Source organism: Macrotis lagotis, chromosome 6 (genome assembly GCF_037893015.1).
Source record: "Macrotis lagotis isolate mMagLag1 chromosome 6, bilby.v1.9.chrom.fasta, whole genome shotgun sequence".
NCBI classification, from domain to species: Eukaryota; Metazoa; Chordata; class Mammalia; order Peramelemorphia; family Peramelidae; genus Macrotis; species Macrotis lagotis.
The window spans coordinates 218,849,759-218,874,171 of record NC_133663.1 but is presented as its reverse complement, the minus strand read 5'-3'; the positions used below and the strand labels follow the sequence as shown (position 1 = coordinate 218,874,171).

Genomic DNA, 24,413 nt, shown 5'->3' with positions numbered 1-24,413 from the left:
GTCAATTTATTCTTATAAGTTTCTAACTACAGTTAAGATCTATAAGTAAAAGTCCCTCCACCACACAAGTCTTCTTTTGAGGATGCATGTGAGATTTATTTGTTTTTGGAAATTTAGTTTAATGAAACAAAATGCCCAGTGGCACTGCTAATGTACTTTCTTTGTGCTTAAACTGAAAGATATAATAACTACATCAACCAAAATATGCAATGAAAATTGTGTGATAGTGGTGATGGGGGCAAGAGGATAGTACTGTTGTTTCATTTTTCATCACAAATTTTTTTCAGTGTAAAAAGTTTGGCAAATAATGAAACATCAGATTCAAGAAGAAATGGGGGTGTAGGACCATTTGAAAGCATGTTCCAATGAAAATGAGAGAAGTAGGTAGGCACTAAAAAGATTGCAAATTATTTTCATATAATAATTACCTGGAAATTTCAATTTCTTTTTTTAAAACACTTTAACATTTTTTATTGATATGATTTGTTGCTACATTGCCCAATTTTTTTCTAATTCCTCTCTCCTCACCCTTATTTAATGGGGGTAAAAAGGATGAAGAGAAAATAAACTCTTAACAAGACTAATAAAGTTTTTGTTTTGTATGAGGTTTTGTAACTTTTATGTTTTATGAGATTATTTAGTCCATCCATATGTAAAGCTATGTTAGGTTTATATTTTTTGTCTTTAATATGGCTTTCTTTTTCAGAATTGGAATAAAAAAATCTTTTTTAAAGATATTATTTTTGCTTAATTTTAAGGAAACCTGTCTCCATAAGTTCTTTTCACACTTAAATTCCTCCCTCCAATTATTCCCCGATTGATAAATGGTCAAAAGATATGAACAGGTAATTTTCGGAAATAATCAAAGTTATCAATAATCAGATGAAAAAATATTCTACATCATTAATTAGTACCATCGCACACTTAATCAAATTGGCTAATATGACAGAAAAGAAAATGACAAATGCTGGAATGGATGTGGAAATATAGAGGCACTAAATATAGAGGCACTGGTGGAGTTTTGAACTGGTTCAGCCATTCTGGAGTACAGTTTAGAATGATGTCCAAAGTGCATTCTAACCAGCAATACCATTACTAGGTCTGTATCCCAAAGAGATCTAAGAAAAAGGAATAGGACCCATACGAACTAAAAAATCTCTAGCAGCTCTTTTTTGTGGAGGCCAATAATTGTAAATTTAGGGGCTGCCAATCAATTGTAGAATGGCTGAATAAGTTCTAGCATATGATTGTGATGGAATATTATTATGCTATAAGAAATGATAAGTAGGATGGTTTCAGAAAATAGGAAGACATACAATCTAAAGTGAGCAGAACTAGCAGAAGATAGTACCAAGAACATGGCTTGATAATAATAGTAAACTATGAAAATCTTAACTACTCTGATTAATACAATGAACCAAAACAATTCCAAAGGACTTATGATGAAAAATGCTAAATACCTCCCTAGAGAGAAAGAATATCATTTTTCATTTTCTTTATTTTTTATTTCCCCATCTTCCCACATGGCAAATACAGAAATGTTTTGAGTGACTTCACAGATAAAATGGGTATCATATTGCTTGCCTTCTCAATGGGTGGACAGGGAAGAATCTGAAACTCAAAATAAAAAAAAGGAAAGCCATGTATAAACAAACAAACAAACAAACAAACAAATAAATAAATAAATGTTCTTCTATTCTCCTTATCCCAATCCTTTCTCCTAGATTTTCTTTAACTTATTAATTCCTTTTCCATTCTCCTTTTCCATTATTTAATACTTCCTCTCTTTCTTTCTTCATTGGTTGATTAAAATTCTCCCTTCTTTCCTATAACTTATTTTGTTACTTTTATAACTTATTTTACATTTCTTTTCCAAAAAAAGAGTGTCTTTACTTTATCTTTGTTATCTTTACTTTGTTATCTTTCTGTCTATTCTAAAATTTTATTCTTTCATTCATGGTACTTATATATCTTATTTTTTTCTTTAGTTTGTGTTCCTCATAAAATTAAAGCTTTTTCTCTTTTATTTCTTTGGAGAGATTTGCTAAGGCAGATTGAAGTTTTCAATTCCATCAGTTATTTCTCCTGTACAAGCCATGCATTCTTCTTTGAAGATTCTTATTTTTCTCTCTTGTACCATTCAGGAACATCTTGCTGTGAATCCATACTCTCTTGGAAATCCAAAGTTTTTCCTGCCTCATCACCCATTGCTTCATTTTGCTTTGTCTTGTTATGTTTATTCAGAGATTTCTTGGTTTGTTTAGATATCATCTTCCCTTCTGTTATTAAGCCTGTTGATTTCTCTACTCACTCAAAGCTTTAAATAAAATTTTTTCCTGGGATCTTTAGTAACTTCAGTCTTTTTTTTCTTTTGTTCTCCTATTATTCTTTTGATGGCAAATCCCTTGAAGACTGAAACTCAAAGCTGTTTCTGCCTCTGCCCACACCATAGTGGGGAATTCAGTTTTCACTAGGCTCAGTTTCTATACCAAGTGACTTCAGTGGGTAAAGAACTGGTCCCAGTTAGATTCTAGTCTCCTTTCCTTCTGACCTGGTGTAGCATTCCACAGTAGTTGAATGGTTGAGATGTCCCAGGCTGACTATGATTTCCTATATCTCCACCTTTTCTGTGGTTATTAATCACAAGTCTCCCACAATGCTATATTGTCACAGGATGCCTAATTTGGAAGCAGACCCACTTGAGAAAAGCCAATTTCATCTTCAAGGAGGGCAGCAGCGGCTGGGTCTGGCATTCCTCTGGGGCGAGTGAGACACTGGTGAGTTCCCTCAGGGGCTCTGAGCTCAGAAAGTAGACCCAATTCCCTTCCCAGGGGTGAAATAAGCTCTAGTTGGAAGAATAAATCACCTTTCTTCTTTTCTATGACCTACTTTCCTTTTGCTATTTAGCCATGTTTCAATGGGACTGCAAATAGACTTTTGTATAAACAGAGTACTTTATTACCATTGAGAGTTATGCAACTTCATGCTATCATTCTTCAGAAGAGAAACCTCTGAGTTCTTCCAGGGTCCAAAAATTAGAGAGTACTGAAGTAATCCTTCAGTACTTTGAAACAACAGAGTTAATATTGCCTAGTGGCACCTCCTCTCCAACAATTCTTCCCTGGGTTTCTCTCTGCTTTATCCATCAACTGAGGTCACTTGTCCTTGTATCAGCATTCTTCAGGTGAAAAAATTCCTGCTTAGGGATGCTGTTTCCAAAGGGTAACTTTTGTTCATGAAGTAGTATATCCTTTGGAATAGTGGATAGCTGAATGACCTTGAGCAAGTCACTTAACCCCATTGACTCAAAACCAAAAACAACAATAACAAAAAAATTTCCAAGAGTAATTTAACCATTTTGGTTATAAGGCCAACATATTTAATAATAAAAGGATCGACATTTGGGTTGTCTCTCTCTTAAACTAAAGCCCCTTCATGGTGATAGACTTACATCCTTATATACCCTTTGAAGAGGAGATGTTCCTGAGGGATGGCAATCAACTCTGATTGGCTAACAATTAATGAGAAAATGAATATTGCAGTGAGAGGCTGAATTATGTGACATGTTGGCATATGGGACTTGGGTCACCCAAATTTTGATCAAAGAGACATGAATTTCCATATCAGCCACCTGACAAAAGGGAGAAGCAACACTTCCTAGACTGCTTGAACTAATACAATGAATAGGAATGTACCCATTAGTATCTTTAGAATTTCTTTTCCAGTATGCTTAGATCTTGACCTGCCTGAGTAAATCTTTGAGATTTCCTACACTGGTTGGCTTCAGTTGGGAAAATCCTTCATCCTAATGCAATAATTAGTTATTAAATAAAAGAGAAAATACTAATTTCTCACAGTTTGAGTCCTCTCTTTGATTCATACTAGTTGCCTCACCCTAGAAAGGACATTTCAACTTGCTGTGAAATATGCAATTATTTAAACCAATAAGTTACTGAGAAGACAACAATCTATATTAGAAGAGGGTTCTTCAAACTGGGAATTCCCATCCCTGATGAAAATACAAATCATTTGAAAAAAAGTTAGAGGAGCCTAGTTTTCTTTAATAAATGAATTAGTAATATCTTGTAGATAAAAGGCCCATGACTCTTAAATATCACCTGTAGCAGGGGAACTCTAGACACAGAGCTGTGCTGGGGGGAGGGGCAGGGCGAGGGTGTTCTTCATTACTTTTTGGTCATGTCCTTTGAGGCAGGAGAAGGAGTAGTACTAATGAACAGCTCAGTGAGTGCTGTCTTAGCTACTTCTTGGAGACTGCTCTTGGGGCATGGGAATTGGAGAATACCTGGAGCCTGGTGCTACATCACTCCTCAAGTACCACTCTTGTCCCACCCACTATGGAAATACATTTAAGCAAAAATTTTCCTAGGTAGTAGTCTTCTTTTCCTTGACTCCCATCCAGGTTGCATAGACTCTTCTCTTTTCTAAGCTGAATCCAACTTAATTGGGAGATTGGGTCCATGCTGCTGGAACAATATGGCCCAAGCTTTATGTGACTGGATCTAAGTTGATCTAAGCTCTCTTTTTTTCTTTTTTTAAGCACTGTAGCCTTTATTAACCTCAAATTCTGCTAATCAGACTGTCCTTTAAGAAAATCGCTATCTAGCTGTTTCTCCATAGGATCTACCTAGTAGTATATTGCTTCATTAGTCATCTGGAATTGTATTTGTAAGAAATTCTAAATCAAAGTTATTAGTCTTTACAATATGGTAAAACAATACTGTTGTCATTGTTTTAATTGTTTTCCTAGTTCTGTTCATTTCATCACACATCAGTTCATACAAATCTTTCCAGATATCACTGAAACATCCCCTTCATCATTTCTTAAAGCACAATTATATATATATATATATATATATATATATATATATATATATATATATGTATATACCCTTACAAATTTCCATTCTTTTTTACCTCAAAAATAACTACAATTTTTTTTTACATTTTGGAACTTTTTAAAAGACTTAATCTACACTCCCTCTAATTTCCCTTATCCCCTCTTTCTAAATATTTCCTTTGAAAAACTCTGTGTGTGTGTGTGTGTGTGTGTGTGTGTTGTGTTCTTTCCTCCTTTAACCAGTGCAGGTGAGGGTGGGGTTCAAGTGTCAGTCACTTCTCTTATTAGACCTGCTTCCTTGTTTGGATAGATGTCTATTTAAATAGTCCAATTATATGAGACAGTTTTCCCTAAGCTTCCTTTTTCTCTCCTGACACCCACCAGTGCACTCCGGTTTCTCCCACCCTTACAGGTACCCTTTTCAGTCTGCCCTTGATCTATGACTCAGAATGGGCTGTTGGGCAACAGAACTGCCAGTTGGCACTTTTTAAAGTGCCCTGGTATATGTCTGGGTACTGGTGAAGATCAAATATCAGTGAAATATTTGTCTAGCCTTTCCTCTCATATCTGTGGGCCTCTGACTTCCTCTTCTTACTTCAGTTCAAACCTCTTCTCAAATGTAAATTCACTAAAATAATAGAAAGCAACCACACTCCCTTTCCCCCTCCCCTCCCTCTCCCCCTCCCCCTCTTCAGTCTGTCTGGCCCTTATCCTTCCAAGGTTTATGCTTGATTCCAGTCATGTCCAGTTGGGTTACTCCTTGATCCCTCTCTTTCCTCTTCAATATGGTAAAACAATCCTGTTGTAGTTCTCCCAGTACAGGAGGTGGGCTGCATCCATGCTGTTCAAAGTCCAGTCACTGTCTTGTGGTTGTTTCTCTTTCCTCCTTCTTACGTGTCCTTGATGTTCAGACCCAAATTATAGCTGTTTCTTCTTTAACTTCACTACTTCTATTGAAACTCACTATCTTGCTGCTCCTCCAAACAACTTACTTTGTGAACTTTTGCAATAACTTGTGAATTAAAATTAAGCCTTTTCTTACCCTCCTTTCTTACCCTCTTCTGTGATTTTTGCCACTGATAAATGAACCCGCATATATTCCTCTTGACTAGGTGCACAAGCTCTCCCTGGGTGAAGGAAAGCTTTCAGAGAGGGCTCCTGATCAGACCCAATTCCCAATCAGGATTCAATTTGAGGCATTTTAAAAATCTGTTGAGATTGCTTGCTTGCTTGCTTGCTTGCTTGCTTGATGTATGTATTTATTCATTTATCTATTTGTTTATTTTTGTGGAGGGAAGCTGCTTTTCTGCCATTATACTGTCCTCCTTTTAAGGGAATAGTTATTCAATAAATTGAATGTATTTGATAAAAGAATATTAGAAAAGAACTACATTAAACTCAAATCAACACACACCAAAACCTAATTCACAAGCAGAAAAAGTAGCTCATGGACACCAATAGAACTAAAGGAGAGGGTGGAGTATGATAGAAAACACAGCTTTTTGAGATGGGTTCAAATATTAGAATTTCTAATGATTTCTAGTGATTTCCAAAGAGATTATAGGCAAGTCTCATGTTTTAGTTTCCTTTTCTGTAAAAAGGAATTTACTAGTTAACCTATAAGAACTCTTCTAGATCTGGATCTATGATTTTTAAATGTACAATTTTTCTTCCAAAGAAACAGGTAAATGTGTAATTTATTTTTAAATAAGAACTGCCTGATATGGTTACCGGTTCTCTATAATATGGAAAACTTTTCTTATTTCTTATTTGATATTGCTTTTTTCTATCATCTTTGCAGTATTTTATGTTCCTTAAACTATACTCTATACTTTTACTCCCTGCCTGGAATGTCTTGCTTTACCTTGAATTTCTTGTTTCTTCGGTCTTTCCTTTCTTCCTTCTTCATACCTTCTTTCCTCCCTCCATCTCCCTTTAAATTTTTAAATTTTAGTTTTTTAAAATGAAGGTCCATCATTATTTCCTCCCAACTTCCCCCTTTCTCTCCCCTCTCCCCCATTGAGAAAGCTAATAATAATAATAATAATGAATTAACAAACCTCCTGTTATAAGTAGTCAAGTAAACGAATTTTTGAATTGAATTTTTAAAAAGTTTCAACCTTCACTCATCCTCTTGGCAAGTATATTTCTAAATATTTCACATTTTCCATTGTGATTTTTAAATGAAATATTTCTATTTTGGTGTGATATACAGAATGCTGATGATTTGTGAGGGATTTATTTTATATCCTGCAATTTTGCTAAAGTAAGCTTCAATTAGTTTTTTTAAATTAATTTTTATTAAAGATATTATTTGAGTTTTACAATTTTCCCCCATCTTGCTTCCCCCCCCCCACAGAAAGCACTCTGTCAGTCTTTACTTTGTTTCCGTGTTGTACCTTGATCCAAATTGGGTGTGATGAGAGACAAATCATATCCTTAAAGAAGAGAAGAGAAGTCTAAGAGGTGACAAACAATAAGGTATCTGGGAATAGTCCTTGAACTTTGTTCAAACTCCACAGCTCCTTAACTGGATACAGATGGCACTCTCCTTTGCAGACAGCCCAAAATTGTTCCTGATTGTTGCACTGATGGAATGAGCAAGTCCTTCAAGGTTGCACATCACTCCCATGTTGCTGTTAGGGTGTACAATGTTTTTCTGGTTCTGCTCATCTCACTCAGCATGAGTTCATGTAAATCCCTCCAGGTTTCCCTGAAATCCCATCCCTCCTGGTTTCTAATAGAACAATAGTGTTCCGTGACATACATATAACACAGTTTGCTAAGCCATTCCCCAATTGAAGGACGTTTATTGATTTCCAATTCTTTGCCACCACAAACAGGGCTGCTATAAATATTTTTGTACAAATAATGTTTTTACACTTTTTCATCATCTCTTCAGGGTATAGACCCAGTAGTGGTATTGCTGGGTCAAAGGGTATGCACATTTTTGTTGCCCTTTGGACATAGTTCCAAATAGCTCTCCAGAAGGGCTGGATGAGTTCACAGCTCCACCAACAGTGTAATAGTATCCCAGATTTCCCACAACTCTTCCAACAATGATCATTATCTTTCCTGGTCATATTGGCCAATCTGAGAGGTGTGAGATGGTACCTCAGAGAAGCTTTAATTTGCATTTCTCTAATAATGATTTAGAACATTTTTTCATATGGCTATGGATTGCTTTGATCTGCTCATCTGTAAATTGCCTTTGCATATCCTTTGACCATTTGTCAATTGGGGAATGGCTTTTTATTTTAAAAATATGACTCAATTTTCTGTATATTTTAGAAAGACTCCTTTGTCAGAATCATTAGTTGTAAAGATTGTTTCCCAATTTACTACATTTCTTTTGATCTTGGTTACATTGGTTTTATCTGTGCAAAAGCTTTTTAATTTAATGTAATTGAAATCATCTAATTGGTTTTTGGTGGTGTTCTCCAACTCTTCCTTAGTCATAAACTGCTCCCCTTTCCATAGGTCTGACAGGTAAACTAATCCTTGATCTTCTAATTTGCTTTTAGTATTGTTTTTTTATGTCTAAGTCCTATAACCATTTGGATCCTATATTGGTAAAGGGTATGAGGTGTTGGTCTACTCTAAGTTTCTTCCATACTAACTTCCAATTATCCCAGCAGTTTTTATCAAAGAGGGAGTTTTTATCCCAGTGGCTGGACTCTTTGGGTTTATCAAACAGCAGAGTACTGTAATCATCTCCTACTTTTACACCTAGTCTATTCCACTGGTACAGCACTCTATGTCTTAGCCAATGCCAAACAGGTTTGATGACTGATGCTTTATAATATAATTTTAGATCAGGTAGGGCTAAGCCAACTTCTTTTACACTTTTTTTTCATTAAGCTCCTGGCAATTCTTGAGTTTTTATTTCTCCATAAGAATTTACTTACAATTTTTTCTAACTCATTAAAGTAATTTTTTGGAATTTTGATTGGTAGGGCACTAAACAGATAGTTTAGTTTTGGTAGAATTGTCATTTTTATTATATTAGCTCTACCTATCCATGAGTAGTTGATATTTGCCCAGTTATTTAAATCTGACTTAATTTGTGTCAGAAGTGTTTTATAATTGTTTTCAAAAAGATTCTGAGTCTGTCTTGGCAAATAGACTCCCAAGTATTTTATGTTGTCTGAGGTTACTTTGAATGGGATTTCTCTTTCTACCTCTTCCTGCTGTATCTTGCTAGACATATAAAGAAAAGTTGAGGATTTATGAGGGTTTATTTTATAACCTGCAACTTTGCTAAAATTGCTAATTGTTTCCAGTAGTTTTTTGGATGATTTCTTGGGATTCTCTAGGTAGACCATCATGTCATCTGCAAAGAGTGAGAGTTTTGTCTCTTCCCTCCCAATTCGAATTCCTTCAATTTCTTTTTCTTTTTTGCTACCCCTGCTTTTTTTTACTTCAGCTGAAGCAAAATATGTTTCGCTCCAACCTTTTATCTTTACTCTATATGTATCTCTCTGCTTCAAATGAGTTTCTTGTAAGCTGCATATTGTAGGATTCTGGTTTTTAATCCACTCTGCTATTACCTTATGTTTTAAGGGAGAGTTCATTCCATTCACATTCAAGGTTATGATTATTAATTCTTTATTGTCCTCTGTGCTATCTTCCCTCCATTTGTATTTTTCCCCCTTTCTCCCCCCTTTATCCATATTCCCAAGTATTTTGTTTCTGAATACCACCCCCTTCAGTGTGTTTGCCCTCCTATATCACACCCTCCCCTTTCTTTCCCCTTTCCCCTTTCCCCTTTCCCTTTTTCCTTCCCTTCCTTTTGTTATTTCCCCCTTTCCCCCCACTCCACTTCCCTTTCTCTGCCCCCCTCCCCTTTTCCCCTTTTAATACTTCAAAGTTTAGATGTTTTATAAATTAACTGAGTATGTGTAGGTTGACTTTAAACCAAGTCTGATGAGAAGAAGATTCAGGAGTTTCTGCTCTGCTCCCTCTTTCCCTTCTATTACCTTAGGCTGTTTTTTGGTACCTCTTAGTGTAATGAGATTTACCCCATTCACTCCCCTCCCTCCTCCAGTCTCTTTCCTGTCCCCCTTTTTAGGGAGGTAGTGTTTTTTAGATCATTCTATTTAAGTCATAGAAAATTCTGAGTGTCTGTCCCTTCTAATTCAGTATATTCTATCGAATAGAGTCAAAATTCCTGAGAGTTATTAGGGTCTTTCTCCCAAGTGGGGTTAAAGCCAGTTGCATCTCTTTAGATAGCAGTCTCATGGATAGGTCATGAACGTCCATCATTTCTGGCTAGGTATATTCTCTCTGTTAGCGTTACAATTCTCAAGATTTATGAGAATCTTTTTTCCCCCCATGCTGGGATATAGCCAGTTTCAACTTACTGGATTGCATTTTTTTCCCTTTTAACACCACTATTTTGTTTTTTTACCTTTTCTTGTGTCTCTTGAACCTCCTGTTTGATGTCCAAATTTTCTGTTTAACTCTGGTCTTTTCATCAGAAATTTTTGGAATTCTTCCATCTTGTTAAATGTCCATCTTTTTCCCTGGAAGAGAAGGCTCAGCTTTGTGGGAAAGTAGGTTCTTGGCTGCATTACAAGCTCCTTTGCTCTTTGAAATATCTCTTTCCAGGCCCTTTGATCCCTTAATGTTGATGCAGCCAGGTCCTGCATGATCCTTACTGTGGCTCCTTGATATTTAAATTGTTTCTTTCTGGCTGCTTGCAGGATTTTCTCTTTTATCTGATAGTACTGGCATTTGGCCACAACATTCCTTGGTGTTTCCATTTTAGGATCTTTTTCTGGTGGGGATAGATGTACTCTTTCAATAACTACTTTGACCTCTGATTCCATTATATCAGGGCAGTTTTCCATCACTAGATCCTGTAATATTAAGTGCAGCCTTTTTTTCTCTTCAATGTTTTCAGGAAGTCCTATAATTTTCAGGTTGCCCCTCCTTGATCTATTCTTGAGGTCAGTGGTTTTGTTGACGAGGTATTTTACATTTGCTACTATTTTTTCTATTTTTTGATTTTGTTTAACTGACTTGCTGTCTCATGGAGTCATTAGTTTCTGTAGACTCCATTCTTTTTTTTGGGGGAGTAGTTTTCTTCATTAACCTTTTGCAACTCCTTTTCCAATTTGTCAATTCTACTTTTGAAAGAGCTTTCCATTTGACCAATTGAGGTTTTTGAGAGACTTAATTTCTTTTTGCATTTGCCCATTTGAAGATCTGAGAGATTTATTTTCATTTTGTATTTGTCCATTGTAGTTTGTAAGGTTTTGTTTTCTTGTTGCAAGGTATTAATTGTCTCCCCCAAATTTTCCAGTTGATTTTTAAACTCCTTCCTTATTTCTTCAAGGAAGTCTTTCTGTGCTGAAGACCAGATTGTATTCTCCTCAGAGTTTCCAGGTCTCTCTGAGTTAGGGTCTTTCCCTTCCAAGAATTTTTCTATGGATCCACCTTTCTTCTGACCCTTCTTCATTTTGCTAAGACCTGAGTTGGGGAGGGGCTGGTTCACAGGGGCTTGGGATCGCTAAAGGCTTTACTCACTGAGTGCGGTTTCTCTGGCTGGCCAGTAGGAGGTGCTAGTTGCTTTCTCTGGAGTGTCTGTGACCTTGGTTGTGAGGCCTTCTCCCTTTTCTTGAAGGGAGGGGTTGGAGCTATTGAATCCTTTTGCCTTCAATCAATGGTGGGCTTTACCCTGGCCTGAGGTCATTCCTCAGCTGAGGTGGTTCTTCTGCTCACACACCTGGGCCTGAGGCAGAAGTAGTTTGCATTTGTTTGTTAGGGAAGAAGTCTGAGTTGTAATGGGACTCAGACCAGAGGAGCCCAGGGATAGTGTCTGCAGCTCTCCTGCTCCAGAACTCTACCCCCCAGGCCTGTCCCGGATCTCCGGGGGGACAGCTCTAACACCAGTGCCTCCACTCCCCCGCAGACTCACACCCCTGAGGTCCAGCCCACCTCTGATCCAGTAGGTCTGGCTCTCGGGCCCTCAGACTCCCGGTTCCAATTCAGCTGTTAATCTGGTTGATTCTGGGCTGATCCTCCCTCTGAGCCCAGACTCACCTGCCTGAATTTGTCCAAAGCTCCTGCCGGAGACAAATCCCAAGGTAGATGTTCTTTATCCTGGCTTTTCTTTCTGGGTTTTGTGGGTCGGATTTCTTTTAAGAGGTTTGTTTCATGTGATAAATGGGGAAGAGATCAGGAGACTTTAGAACTGTGCCTGTCTTCTCTCTGCCATCTTGGCCGGAAGTCCTCAATTAGTTTTTTAAGTTGATTCTCATCATATCTGATAAAAGTGATAATTTTATTTTCCTTTTTCCTATTATTAGGAAGTGTTGTCCATCCTTTTAAGTTTGGTTCAAATGATGTCTTCCCTAGGAATTCAATCACCTTTCCCATTAAGAAGTTCCTTCCCTTTCCTCCCCCTCCATCTTTTCAATGAGCTAATTATAAAATCTTTTGCATTATAGTTATCATATTTCCCCATGTATAAGATTGACCTTTATTTTGAAGTCTGAAATTTGGAAAAAATGTATTACATAAAGTTATTGAACTCAAGTTTTATCCATCATAAAATTCATACAACTACTCATCACTGTCAAAATTCCCATCCATTATTCATCTGTGTTTGATGATGAATCATTGTCTTAGGAGAGGCTCTGACTGCTCTCCTGCCTGTGCTCTGGCATGGGGTGAACCACAAGCACTCCCTGGGCAAGTCTATGGAGTGGACGCATGCTTAGTCCATTCTGTTTCATGAATCTGAAGCACCAATTGTATCTTCCTTTGAAATCAGTCACTAGCAATTCTTCTTGCCTTGTGCTGAACCATCTTTGTGGACACAGAAATTCCAATGGTCCTTTGCTCTTCAATCCATCTCTGACATTCCTTCTCTAACTCAGGCTACTTTACTGATTTGCCTCTCATGGCCTTTTTCTGCCCTGGTGTTTTCAGTAGGGTTTCTTCTTCCCATGGTAAGTCTCAGATTGTTTTTTCAGTTGGAGGATCAAACTAACATTTAGCAGTGTGATTTCCATTCACTTCTGCAAACTGTATCACTTTTAACTTAAATTCAGCACTGGATTGAAAATCTTTTCTGAGCCATTTCTGGGCAAAATGTAACCATATACCAGTAACAAATGTGAAACAATGAGTGCAAAAGCGGGAAATGCAAGTGAAAAAAATATCTACAACCAGTGTAAAAGATGCTCCCAAATGTTAGACCCCTAATTTTTCAAAGAAGGGTGTGTCTTATACATGGGAAAATATGGTGTCTAGAATACAAAATACAATTACTGTTTTTCTTCCCTACTAAGCTGAAAGGTTCTGAAGGTCAGGGATTATTGTATCAAATAATTTTTGTATTCTACTCACTTTACATATTTGTTTTCTCAGATACTTTCTAGCTGTATGACTGGGCAAATCACTTATCCCTATTTGCCTCTGTTTCCTCATCTGTAAAATGAGTCAGAGAAGGAAAGCACTTTAAGAAATTTGCCAAGAAACTCTCAAACAGGGTCAGGAAGAGTCAGTTGTAACTGGCACAACTGAACAATTTATTTCCCCTATTAGACTGTGAGCTTCTTGAGGGCAGGCATTGTCTTTCAACTCTTTTTGTATCCCCTGTTCCTGGGACATGATAGGTGCTTCATAAATGTCTATTGATGGACTACTGATAGTGATAAGCACAATTACTTGAATGCAGTATGAGCTTAATAAAAACTTATTGAATATACATACTATTGAGTTGAAAAATTATGGTTGCAAATGTCATAAAATGTTTTAAAAATTTCTCCTTTCTGAGAAAAAGAAAAAAATTCAGATACCTGAAAATATTGAAAAACCTTCTTATTCAATTTCCCATATGACTCAAGAATTAGTTTTTGAAATGTGGTAAATAGTTTTAGAAGTTAGAAAATGGTAGCTGAGTTTCCTTCTCTGTTACCTTCTTTCCAATACTGCTCTATATGACTTTTTCAGGAACCTATTTGGGATTTTCTTGGAAAGGATACTGGAGTGCTTTACCATTTTCTTCTCTAGTTCATTTTATAGATGACCAAACTGAGATAAAGAGGGTAAAGTGACTTTCCCAGGGATACACACACAGATAATAAATCAAATTTGAACTCATGAACATGTCTTCCTTACTTTAGGTTTTAAACTTTATCCAATGACCCACTTAATTGTTCTAATAGTTTAGTTACTTAGTACTTAATTAAAATATTAGTTCTTTTATAAGAACAATAGTAGAATGGTGAGGGAAACGTGAGGTGTAAGTCTTTTCAATAACTGATTTGATAGTAAAACTAAGACAGATAACTTTCTTGGTCATGTGGAAAGTAGAATTAATGACAATGATTGTAGGGTTATTTTTGACTTGTGCAAGGCAAATGGGGTTAAGTGACTTGCCCAGGGTCTCACAACTAGTAAGTATATTAAATGATTGTTTGAAGGCAATATTGCCTAATTAATTGATATTTGAAAAATATATAAGAAGAGCCCCAAATTTGAAATAGTTCAATTCTGAATCATAAAATCTTCCTGCATTCCTCTCTGTATAAATGGATTTTACATATCCTACATTGTCAGCTTAAGCACTGTCTCATACTCAAGAAAGATAAGCAGGAAATGTAATGAAATGTAAAACTTCCTCCCCCTCTTTTCATGCTTAAGGAAGGGAATAAATTTATGACTCCCTAAAAATCCCTAGAAAAGAAAACCCAATATCAGTTCTCATTCTTCCCTGAAATGAGTTTGAAAAAATAAGTGAAAGTGAATTTTGTATTGCTGTCAGAAAGATCCTGAAAAAAGAGGAGAAAGAAATTGAGGAAAGTTTTTTTTTCACTAGTCACCTTCAAAAATGATTTCACTTTCTGTGAAGTAGAAATAGCTAAGCAACATGTGCCTAAATGAGACTGTACTGGATGTAGACCAGTCCTTGAAATAGCTTCAGATTGAACAATTTTATAATAATATCAGGTTAGGAAAACACAAGACTCAGATCTTGTATCCACATTATTTGCTTGAGCTGAATCTCTTCTTATTTTATCTTGGATATAAGCTCTCTTGGGATTTGACTGTTTAATGTTGCCTGCTGTTCCTTTTTTGGCTTAATTACATTCTGCTGGGTATAGGAACTCATGTTGATATTGTTTGAGGGGCTATTAACATTATCTCATGGGAAGAGCTGGTAAATGTTTTAAAATCTCTCTCTTCAGAAAAAAAACCCACAATGCATAAACTTTTAAGCTTAATCCTTATTGTTAACATTTTCTCCATCACTTTCTTAAATTCAGAAAATCAATAAAACAATAAATCATACCTGATAACATTTGCTATTTTCTGAGGTGTAAATGATTAGTGTCATGATACATGAGAACTATCATAGATTGCTGAAATTGGAGTCAGCTAGACCTAGTTTGAACTCTCTGTCTCTCTCTCTCTCTCTCTCTCTGTCTCTCTCTCTCTCTCTCTCTCTCTCTCTCTCTCTCTCTCTCTCTCTCTCTCTCACACACACACACACACCTTTTTTAAGAAAGATTTTTATTTATTTTGAGTTTTACAATTTTCCCCCATTCTTGCTTCCCTCCCCCACCCCCACAGAAGGCATTCTGTCAGTCTTTACATCATTGTTTCCATGCTATACATTGATCTCAGTTGAATGTGATGAGAGAGGAATCATATCCTTAAGGAAGAAAAATAAAGTGTGAGATAGCAAAATTCCATAAGATAACGGGTTTTTTTCTAATTTGAAGGTAATAGTTTTTGGTCTTTGTTCAAACTCCACAATTCTTTCTCTGGATACAGATGGTATTCTCCATTACAGATAGCCCAAAATTGTCCCTGGTTTGTCCTGATGGAATGAGCAAATCCATCAAGGTTGATCATCACCCTCCATGTTGTTGTTAGGGTGCACAATGGTTTTCTGGTTCTGCTCATCTCACTCAGCATCAGTTCATACAAATCCTTCCAGGCTTCCCTGAACTCCCATCCCTTCTGGTTTCTAACAGAAAAATAGTGTTCCATGACATACATATACCACAGTTTGTTAAGCCATTCCCCAATTGAAGGACATTCACTTAATTTTCAATTCCTTGCCACCACAATTAGGGCTTCTATGAATATTTTTGTATAAGTGATGTTTTTATGCTTTTTCATCATCTCTTCAGGGTATAGACCCAGTAGTGGTATTCCTGGATCAAAGGGTATGCACATTTTTGTTGCCCTTTGGGCATAATTCCAAATTGCTCTCCAGAAAGATTGGATGAGTTCACAGCTCCACCAACTATGTATTAGTGTTCTACATTTCCCACATCCCTTGCGATAATGATCATTGTCCTTTCTGGTTATATTGGCCAGTTTGAGAGGTATGAGGTGGTATTTCAGTCCCTCTGACTTTCTTAATCTATTACCATGGACAAGTCATTTCTCTGAGATGGATGTAGCTCTCTAAGGATGCTCTATTAAATTTGAGATTGACCTTTATAAACTAAATCCTTGATATTATCCCAGTACATTATCATATATATGATATGTCACTAAATGCAAGTATATATGTAAAAAATTCTAAAATACTTAAAGGTATTGGAATTTCCTTTTTTTTAGCACAATGGGAGGAATCAGCAATGGGGTTAAGTGGCTTGCCCAAGGTCACACAGCTAGGTAATTATTAAGTGTCTGAGGTCGGATTTGAACTCAGGTCCTCCTGACTCCAGAGCTGGTGCTCTATCCATTGAGCCACCTAGCTGCCCCCAGTATAGAGAATTTCTGAAGAGAACAGTTTTTTTAAATCAATGTAGATTGGTAATTATTCAGGAATTTATACTTTTAGGGAGCTAAATTTTACTTTAAGAGGCTAAGCTACTTGTTCAGGACCAGAAAAATGGTATGTATGCCAGGCACTGAATCCACAGCTTCCTACCTTTGAGCTCTCTCTACTCATTCACTGCACCTTGTTGCCTCTCTATCAGAAAATTATATGCTAAAAAAATGCATGTTACATGTAAAACAAGTATATATGGATAGACTTAACTTGCTTTTCTTTAGAATTTAATAGAGCCATGAATAATAAGATATTTAAAGAATTTAAAAAGATATATATTATCAATTATTTTATCAAGAAAAATAAATTTCTTATGAACTATCTGTTAAACTTTGTGGTCTCTTTAAGATTAACTGCTAATCACAAGCCCTGTCTGGTTCCACTACTGAAGATATTTAGTCATATAGTGGATAGGGTATTGAATTCAAGTTTGATCAGGAAGACCTGAGTTCAAATCCTATCTTAGATCCTTGTTAGGTGATGACCCTGGATAGGTCACCCTTTTGTTTACTTCAGTTTCTCATCTGTAAAATGAGAATAATAAGAACATCTACTTCCCATGGTTGCTGTGAAAATCAAATGAAATAATATTTGTAAAGCAGATTGCAAACCTAAATATAAATGCTAGATATTATTAGTAATAAGAAAAAATTATGCTTTTCTTTTGATGCCATGAGTCTAAGAAAAATACCAAGATGAAATATTTAAAATTATTCTGTATACTATAAACTAACCATACAGACTATATTGAAAATCAGAATTTTTTTAGTAAACTGGAAACATTTATAAAAATTATTATTCATAATATTAATGTCTTAAGACCATTTGATAAAGCAATGTTTGAAACTCCCTTTAAAAATATGTATTTATATAGTTCGTTGTAGAGACTAGTGAACCATAATTGAGAAAAAAAATCCAAATATAGAGCAGTGGATAGAGAATGCTGGACCTGGAGTCAGAAAGACTCATTTTTTATGAGTTTAAATTCAGCCTCAGATACCTACTATCTGTGAGATACTGGGCAAGTCACTTAACCCTCTTTGCTTCAGTTTCTTCTTCTATAAATATGAACTGGAGACAGAAATAGCAAACCACTCTAGTATCCTGGGATTACAAAGATTTGATACAACCAAACATGATAGGATAACTACAGAATAAACACCAATTTGGAGTGGATTGATAGCATTTGGGGTCCTTTAGTGGCATAGAAACAATAAATTAACTTACCTTGTTAGCTGGAATAGCTAATTAAAATTATTAAATTTCTTTCTATGTTTGTGTTGACTCTGGATGAGTTATAACTTTTTGATAGAAACAGCTCAGATCAGGTTCCTACCCAGCCCAAGCAGTTAATCAATCACTCATTCAGTCACTCAAACAACATACATGTAGTAAGAGCCTACAGTAGGAAAAGTATTATTCTGGGGCCTGGGGATATAAGTTTTTGCCCTCCTGAAGCTTCCATTCTTTCTGGAGAGGTTGATTTGTCATCAGTTCTCTGTGTACTCCTGAATACCTGTGGGATCCTTAATTTACTTTAGCCTTTTTGAACCTATTCCCTCATCAATAAAATAGAAACAATAACCTCTGCCTTCTTTCCTTCCTGGGATTGTGGAAGAAACAAATGAGATGATAAATATGAAAGCATATTTTTAGAGCTTTAGATAAATGAAAGGTATTACTCCTGCTACATTCTTAAGTGGCTCTTATTTTCTCCATTAGATTACAATCTCCTTGGTGGCAAAACTGGGTTTTCTATTTCTTTTGTATGCCTTGAAGTACCTAGCCTCTTTCTGGCCCACATTCAGTTGTCACTGAATGAGTATGCTGAGCTTAGTTGCTGATACTTTTGGTTAAGCCTTTTATGCTGCAGGTTCTATACATGTAGACTTTTCCCCCATTTCGTTTCCCTAATAGACAATAACATTGACTTTTCTCTAAAGCAAATTCTGCAAACTCAGAAATGCTTGCTTTTCTTCAGAATAGATTAATGCTTATAAAACTGTCTGAGATTTCCCTAACTTATTTCAAGGCACAAAACATTTTAGTTTACATTCTACTTTTTAAAATTGGCCCAAGTTTAGTGAAAGAATAAAGCATTCAGTATTTAAACAATATGGTTGACTGCTTATTGCTTAAAACATTTCACTACTTTATATAAAATCAAAAAGAAAAAGTCATATATAAGGCAAAACATAGCTATGTAAGTAAATAAAGCTAGGACAGATAGAAAATAGCCAGTGTTTAGATAGAACAGCTGGGGAAATTTTGATTAAAACATTTCTATTTTCAAACAGGAATTCTGATTACAGGATCTGTCACAGATATGCTGCCTTCTAATATGTTAAACTAAATAGAATTTCAACTTTATTTACTGCAAATACAAAGAGGATTTTCACTAGACTTCTCCAAGCTGCTAACTCTTTATTTCTATATTTCTTCATATAGCCTCACCTCGTCTTAAAGACCTCAACTTTTTGTTGTTCTTTCAGATTGTTTATGGGCAATTTTCAGATCTAGGCTTGAATATAATTGTTTTTTGCAGGACAATGAGCTTTAGCAACTTGCCCAAGATCACACAGCTAAGTAAGTATTAAGTGTTTGAGGTCAAATTTGAATTCAGGTCCTCCTGACTCCAAGGCCAAAACTCTATCCATTGTGCTACCCAGCTGCCTTTTGAATATATTTTGATGATCCTTATAGGGATGAGTAAAAGCTAAGAGTCCTGTCTAGAATCTGATCTCTATTTCAACCTACTTTTAGCAGTCACAATGTACCTACAGTCAATCAATCAGTCCAATCAGTCAATAAATCAGTAAATCAACTATTGCTTATTAGATATTTACTGTGTGGTAAAAGGTCAAGGTAATGGCATTGTAGAAGGAGAAATATCTATCTAGTTTTAATGTCAAGAAAAACTTATTTGTACTGGTCTAGTATTTTCTGAGGGGTCCCCTCTACAGCCTGGGTCCTAATTAGATGTAAATTGCCTCCTATTGTGTTCTGTCATTCCATAGTTAAACATAAATTCACCAAGTTTAGAGCACCCTAAGCTCATTTCCCCACAACCACCCCAACTTCCATCCTTTATCTGAAGTCATGTAGAGGAGGAAGGATTTCCCCTCTTTGTCCAAGTTATGCCCAGGAAGTAGGCAAGACTATAAAAATCTGACCTAAGTCCCTCTCCAGTTGGACTCACTGGAGCCTAAGCCCAGCCAGTTCTTATGGCTGTCTTTCCTTTCACTCTTTCCCTCAGGCACCTTGCCTAGACCTTTGTTATTCACCCTGTCCTCAGGTTTTAATCTGTGAAATTTGCAGGTTTGTGAAATAAAAATTCTGAACTTTTATACCTCCAGGGACAGAATGAGTTTTTCACTTTCTAGAGCTCTCAATCAAGTTCCCCCACTTCAGCATGTGAGAAGACCTTGATTCAGATCTCAGTTCTGCCAATTATTTCCCTTCTTTTTCTCTCTGCAAGATGAGGGGATTTTATCAGTTGACCTTTTAGGTCCCTCCTAGGAAAAAGTTTTTGATCCTTTGCTAATTCTTTGCATCATAGAAATAAAATGAAGTAGATTAAAGCATAGCCATAATATATATTAGTCCTAATATTACCCATATAATATTATATAATAATATTGCTTATTGAGTCATTTTTATTCTTTGAGGGAAAATTCTATGCAGTGATTTTAAAGAATTTTTTTTTCAGTTTTGCCACCTCTAAAATAAAATAAGAATAAAAATAAGCATTTATTCTTTCATTTTTAATTGTAAATCATGGTATTATATAATATAATCACTTGTGATTAGGACAATTTAGGGAGAATTCACAGATTTAGAAAACCGTACCCACTTGAAACAAGGTACAAATTCAGTGGTTAAAAAACTTACTCAAAGTTACTGATATTGTAACTGAATTTCAATATAACAACTGAACTTAGACAAGAGTGATACTTCCTCTGCCCCTAAATGACAAAAATTTTAAATTGATAAGTTTAAATATCTGTAGCACTTACATCTTGATTGGACATTTCCCAGTAAGGTCTTTCTCCATAGGACATCACTTCCCACATGACAATACCATAGCTCCATGCATCACTAGCTGATGAGAATTTCCTGTAGGCAATAGCTTCTGGGGCTGTCCATCTTATGGGGATTTTTCCACCCTGCAAAAAATGTTGTAGATTGCTAAGTCAATGTATAGTAGAGAGCTCCAGCTCCATTTCAAACTTGGGGTTACTGTCATCAAAGATCTTTCTGACAAAAACGAATCCTGAAAACTCAATAATGGCTTGGCAATTTAAATGGAAAATAGAAAGAAAATGGAATACTTTTAAACTGTTAGAAAGCTTCTCTAGATGTTCATTCAGTGAAACAGCATTATAGGAAAGAAGTCACACTTCAGAGGAAAGAATACATTTTATTCATTAGAGACATTGGATATTATTATATATTCACATAATTAAACAACACTTTTGCTTCTTGATGGAAATTCAGATTTGGAACATTAAAACCACAAACTACTCTGTAGACATTAAACATTTCATTGAATTTGTAAATAATAATAATAATGATAATAAAAAGAACTCGCCTTAGCAAGGTGAGTGGTTATATATTGAATTGAGAAGTACTTGGCTGAATCAAGGCTAAACATTTTTTTTGTAATTTTTGCCATCATAATCATTTCAGTTATCTCTTAATTTTTTCATATAAATTCCTTGACATGCCACAAATTCATCTAAAATAGACAATTTTGTGCAGGAATGCTTTAAATTACTCAATACTTATCTTTTTTAAAAAGCTTTCATTTTAACTGCTGAACTCACTGAAAAGAGAAAATTAAAGCTCATCCTATATAGGTTAGGTGGGTATTTTCTGATTCTTCAGTAGTTTGGACTAGAAGATCTAAATAACATTTTATGTATTGTATTAATTTTTAGTAACATTTACAGCATTTTTAAGAACATTATAGAAATTACTTTTCAATGATAATGTCATTAATAAAATCATTTGTACATTTCATTTGACATTTTTGAAAACCTTCCCACCTCCCCAGTGGGAATACAGGATTTAAAAAAAAAACAACCAAGATATATTGAACCATGCTTTATGGTTCCACTAGAGGGCAGAGGAGAACAACCATAAAGTTCATGAAAGCTAATAACATTTCAGGATCCTGAAATTATTTATAGTTTACTAAAATCATTTTTGACAGACAGAATCCACGTCAGAGGTAGATTTTGATGAGGAACTTTTGCTGCTGGTCATCAGTATCAGCATCACAATCATCATCATTGTCTGAAAATCTGCTTTGTTAGGTTCTGTGTATTCAGTACATAGAAAATCAGGAGAGGAAAAAAAAGTTTCTGCCTTGGAGAGAGTCAAGAACATTAATTAGAAAACTGTATATTATGTACAGAATGGTTGCTTTTTAATTATTTACTAGACAGATAGGTGATATAGTGGATAGAGCCTAGGCTTATAGGCAGGTAAAACTGACTTTAAAACTGGTCTTAGGTTCACATACTGGTTGTGTGACCTTGAACAAGTCACAGACTCCCTCACTAAGCTTTAGTTTCCTCATAAAGTGAGGATAATAATGGTACCTACTTCTGGAGTGAGGAAAAAAATGAGAAAATATTTGTAAAGCACTTTGTAAACCTTAAAGTATGACATAAAGCTAGCTAGCTATTATTATCAATGGGGAAAAAGGATTAATGTTCAATGGGAAAAAATAATGAAATGTAAGGCAAGAGTAGGGGTAAATTAAGCACACAATTATTAGTCATTTACTATGTACTAGTGCTATAGTACTAGTATAACAAGAATTTGCATATAAAGTGAAAACTATAGAACATTTAAGCTGGAAGACACCCTAGAGACAATTTAGTTGAACCCTGTCATTGTTCAGCTGAAACAATTGAGATGCAAAGAATTGAAATGATTTGTCATAAGAGAGAGAGAGAGAGCGAGTGCACCTCTGCCAGCAAATCAATGGCACACTTGAGATTTGAAGGTATATTTGCTGCTCTTCTCCCAATATTAATTCCATTGAAATTCAGTTTGTAGTAAAACGTTCTAAAAAAGAGTAAATTATTATAATTTTTAATATCCAATACATATTAAGCATAATCACTCAGAAGTACAAAGCAGTCATTTGATGAAAAGTTCTAACATACGTTGTCTACACAAATTAGTACAGAATCAATTAATCAAGAAATACTTAACTGCCTACTATGTGCTAGGCAATGCTAATACAAAGAATGAGATAATCCCTATTTGCAAGATCAGAAACATTAGACAAGTACATAATGAATGCAATAATTCAGAGTTCTCGGCCATGGTAGCTAAAAGAAGCATCATTTTAGGACTTATTCTTATATTTTTGGAATGATTACATTTTAAAAATATAATCAAATTAGCATGTACTTAACTGAATTTTCTTTCATGTACATAGGAGTGTTTTTTGCATGCAAGAATAAGATGTAAACTGCTTGAAGAGAACAACTTTAATTTTTGTCTTTGTATTATAAAACTCAGTTCACACTAGGAATTTAATGAATATTTCTTGAGTTGGAGTGAACTAAATTGAATTTTTGAATATATTTGTACCTATGGATATAGATTTATGAAAAGATTCTAGTCCTAACAAAATGGAGCAATATTGAATGCAATGGTTAGAATAGGAGGTATTGTAGGTGATGGGATTTAGGGTCATCAATTCAAGATAGAAATCTAAGGTTACTGAAAGACAAAGGAATTCACATGCTCCCTGGGGTTTTAAGCCTGTTCAGGATTTTATTACAAATTATTACAAAAGTAAACAGATTAAAACTCCTAGAAAAGCAGTAGGCACTTTGGGGATAAGCTAGGTGAAGTTTAAGTGAGAATGAGAGAGAAGAGAGAAGAGAGAAGAAGAGAGAAGAGAGGAGAGAGAGAGAGAGAGAGAGAGAGAGAGAGAGAGAGAGAGAGAGAGAAAGTACACCTTTGCCATGTGGCATGGGGACCCATGGTGAACTACCAGGGTATGGGAATATATATCCTCAGCATTCTCTTTCTGGTCAGAGTAGCAGAGGTGTCTGAAGCAGCAGTGGTGGTGATACTATGTAGACTTTGAGAAAGGCCAGCCTTTTGTCCTTTCCTTTTTTTGGTTGCATTGTTCCCAGTGTGTTTGTTTACTTCTTACTTGTGAGATTTGCCATTGTCCCTCTTATTTTGCGTGAGAGAAGGAGCCTTTCTTTTTCCAACATATAATTACAGACCTTTTTGTCCTTGAATCAGAATATATATGGAGAGAGAGAGAGAGAGAGAGAGAGAGAGAGAGAGAGAGAGAGAGAGAGACTCTTTGTCTTGTCCTGTAGGCAACCAAATCAGTTACATTCTAATTCCTTGGGTAAAATACTAACTATACTTTGATTACCAAGTAGGAATTGGAGTAGCAGTAGCCCATCACTCAAAGTACCTAAACTCACTCACAGTTGATGATCTGCAAATATTAATGTAAGGTTGCCAAGATCACCATTGACTCTACATTAGATTTTTCATCTTGTTACGAGGTTATAGAAAAAATTTTGGAGTACTGTAACTGTATCTCAAACTTGGAAGTTGATAAACTTGACAAACTTTGAAGGTCTAATTTCAAGAGGGACATAAGAACAACAGTTTCATCTTACCATTTCTTTTACTGGATTTTACTTGCCAGAGTGGATAAACCAGAAAAAAAAATATGTATGACACCCTTATAAACTT

General features: G+C 35.6%; 1 protein-coding gene across 1 annotated transcript in view; it reads right to left on the bottom strand.

Annotated features, from left to right (window-relative positions):
• Nucleotides 1-24,413, bottom strand: part of LOC141491396 (ephrin type-A receptor 6) — a 1,165,986-nt gene that overhangs the window by 31,922 nt on the left and 1,109,651 nt on the right. Inside the window, exon 15 of the mRNA XM_074192302.1 lies at nt 20,681-20,830. Within this exon, the coding sequence (XP_074048403.1) occupies nt 20,681-20,830 (150 nt within the window). The remainder of the gene's footprint in view (nt 1-20,680; nt 20,831-24,413) is intronic.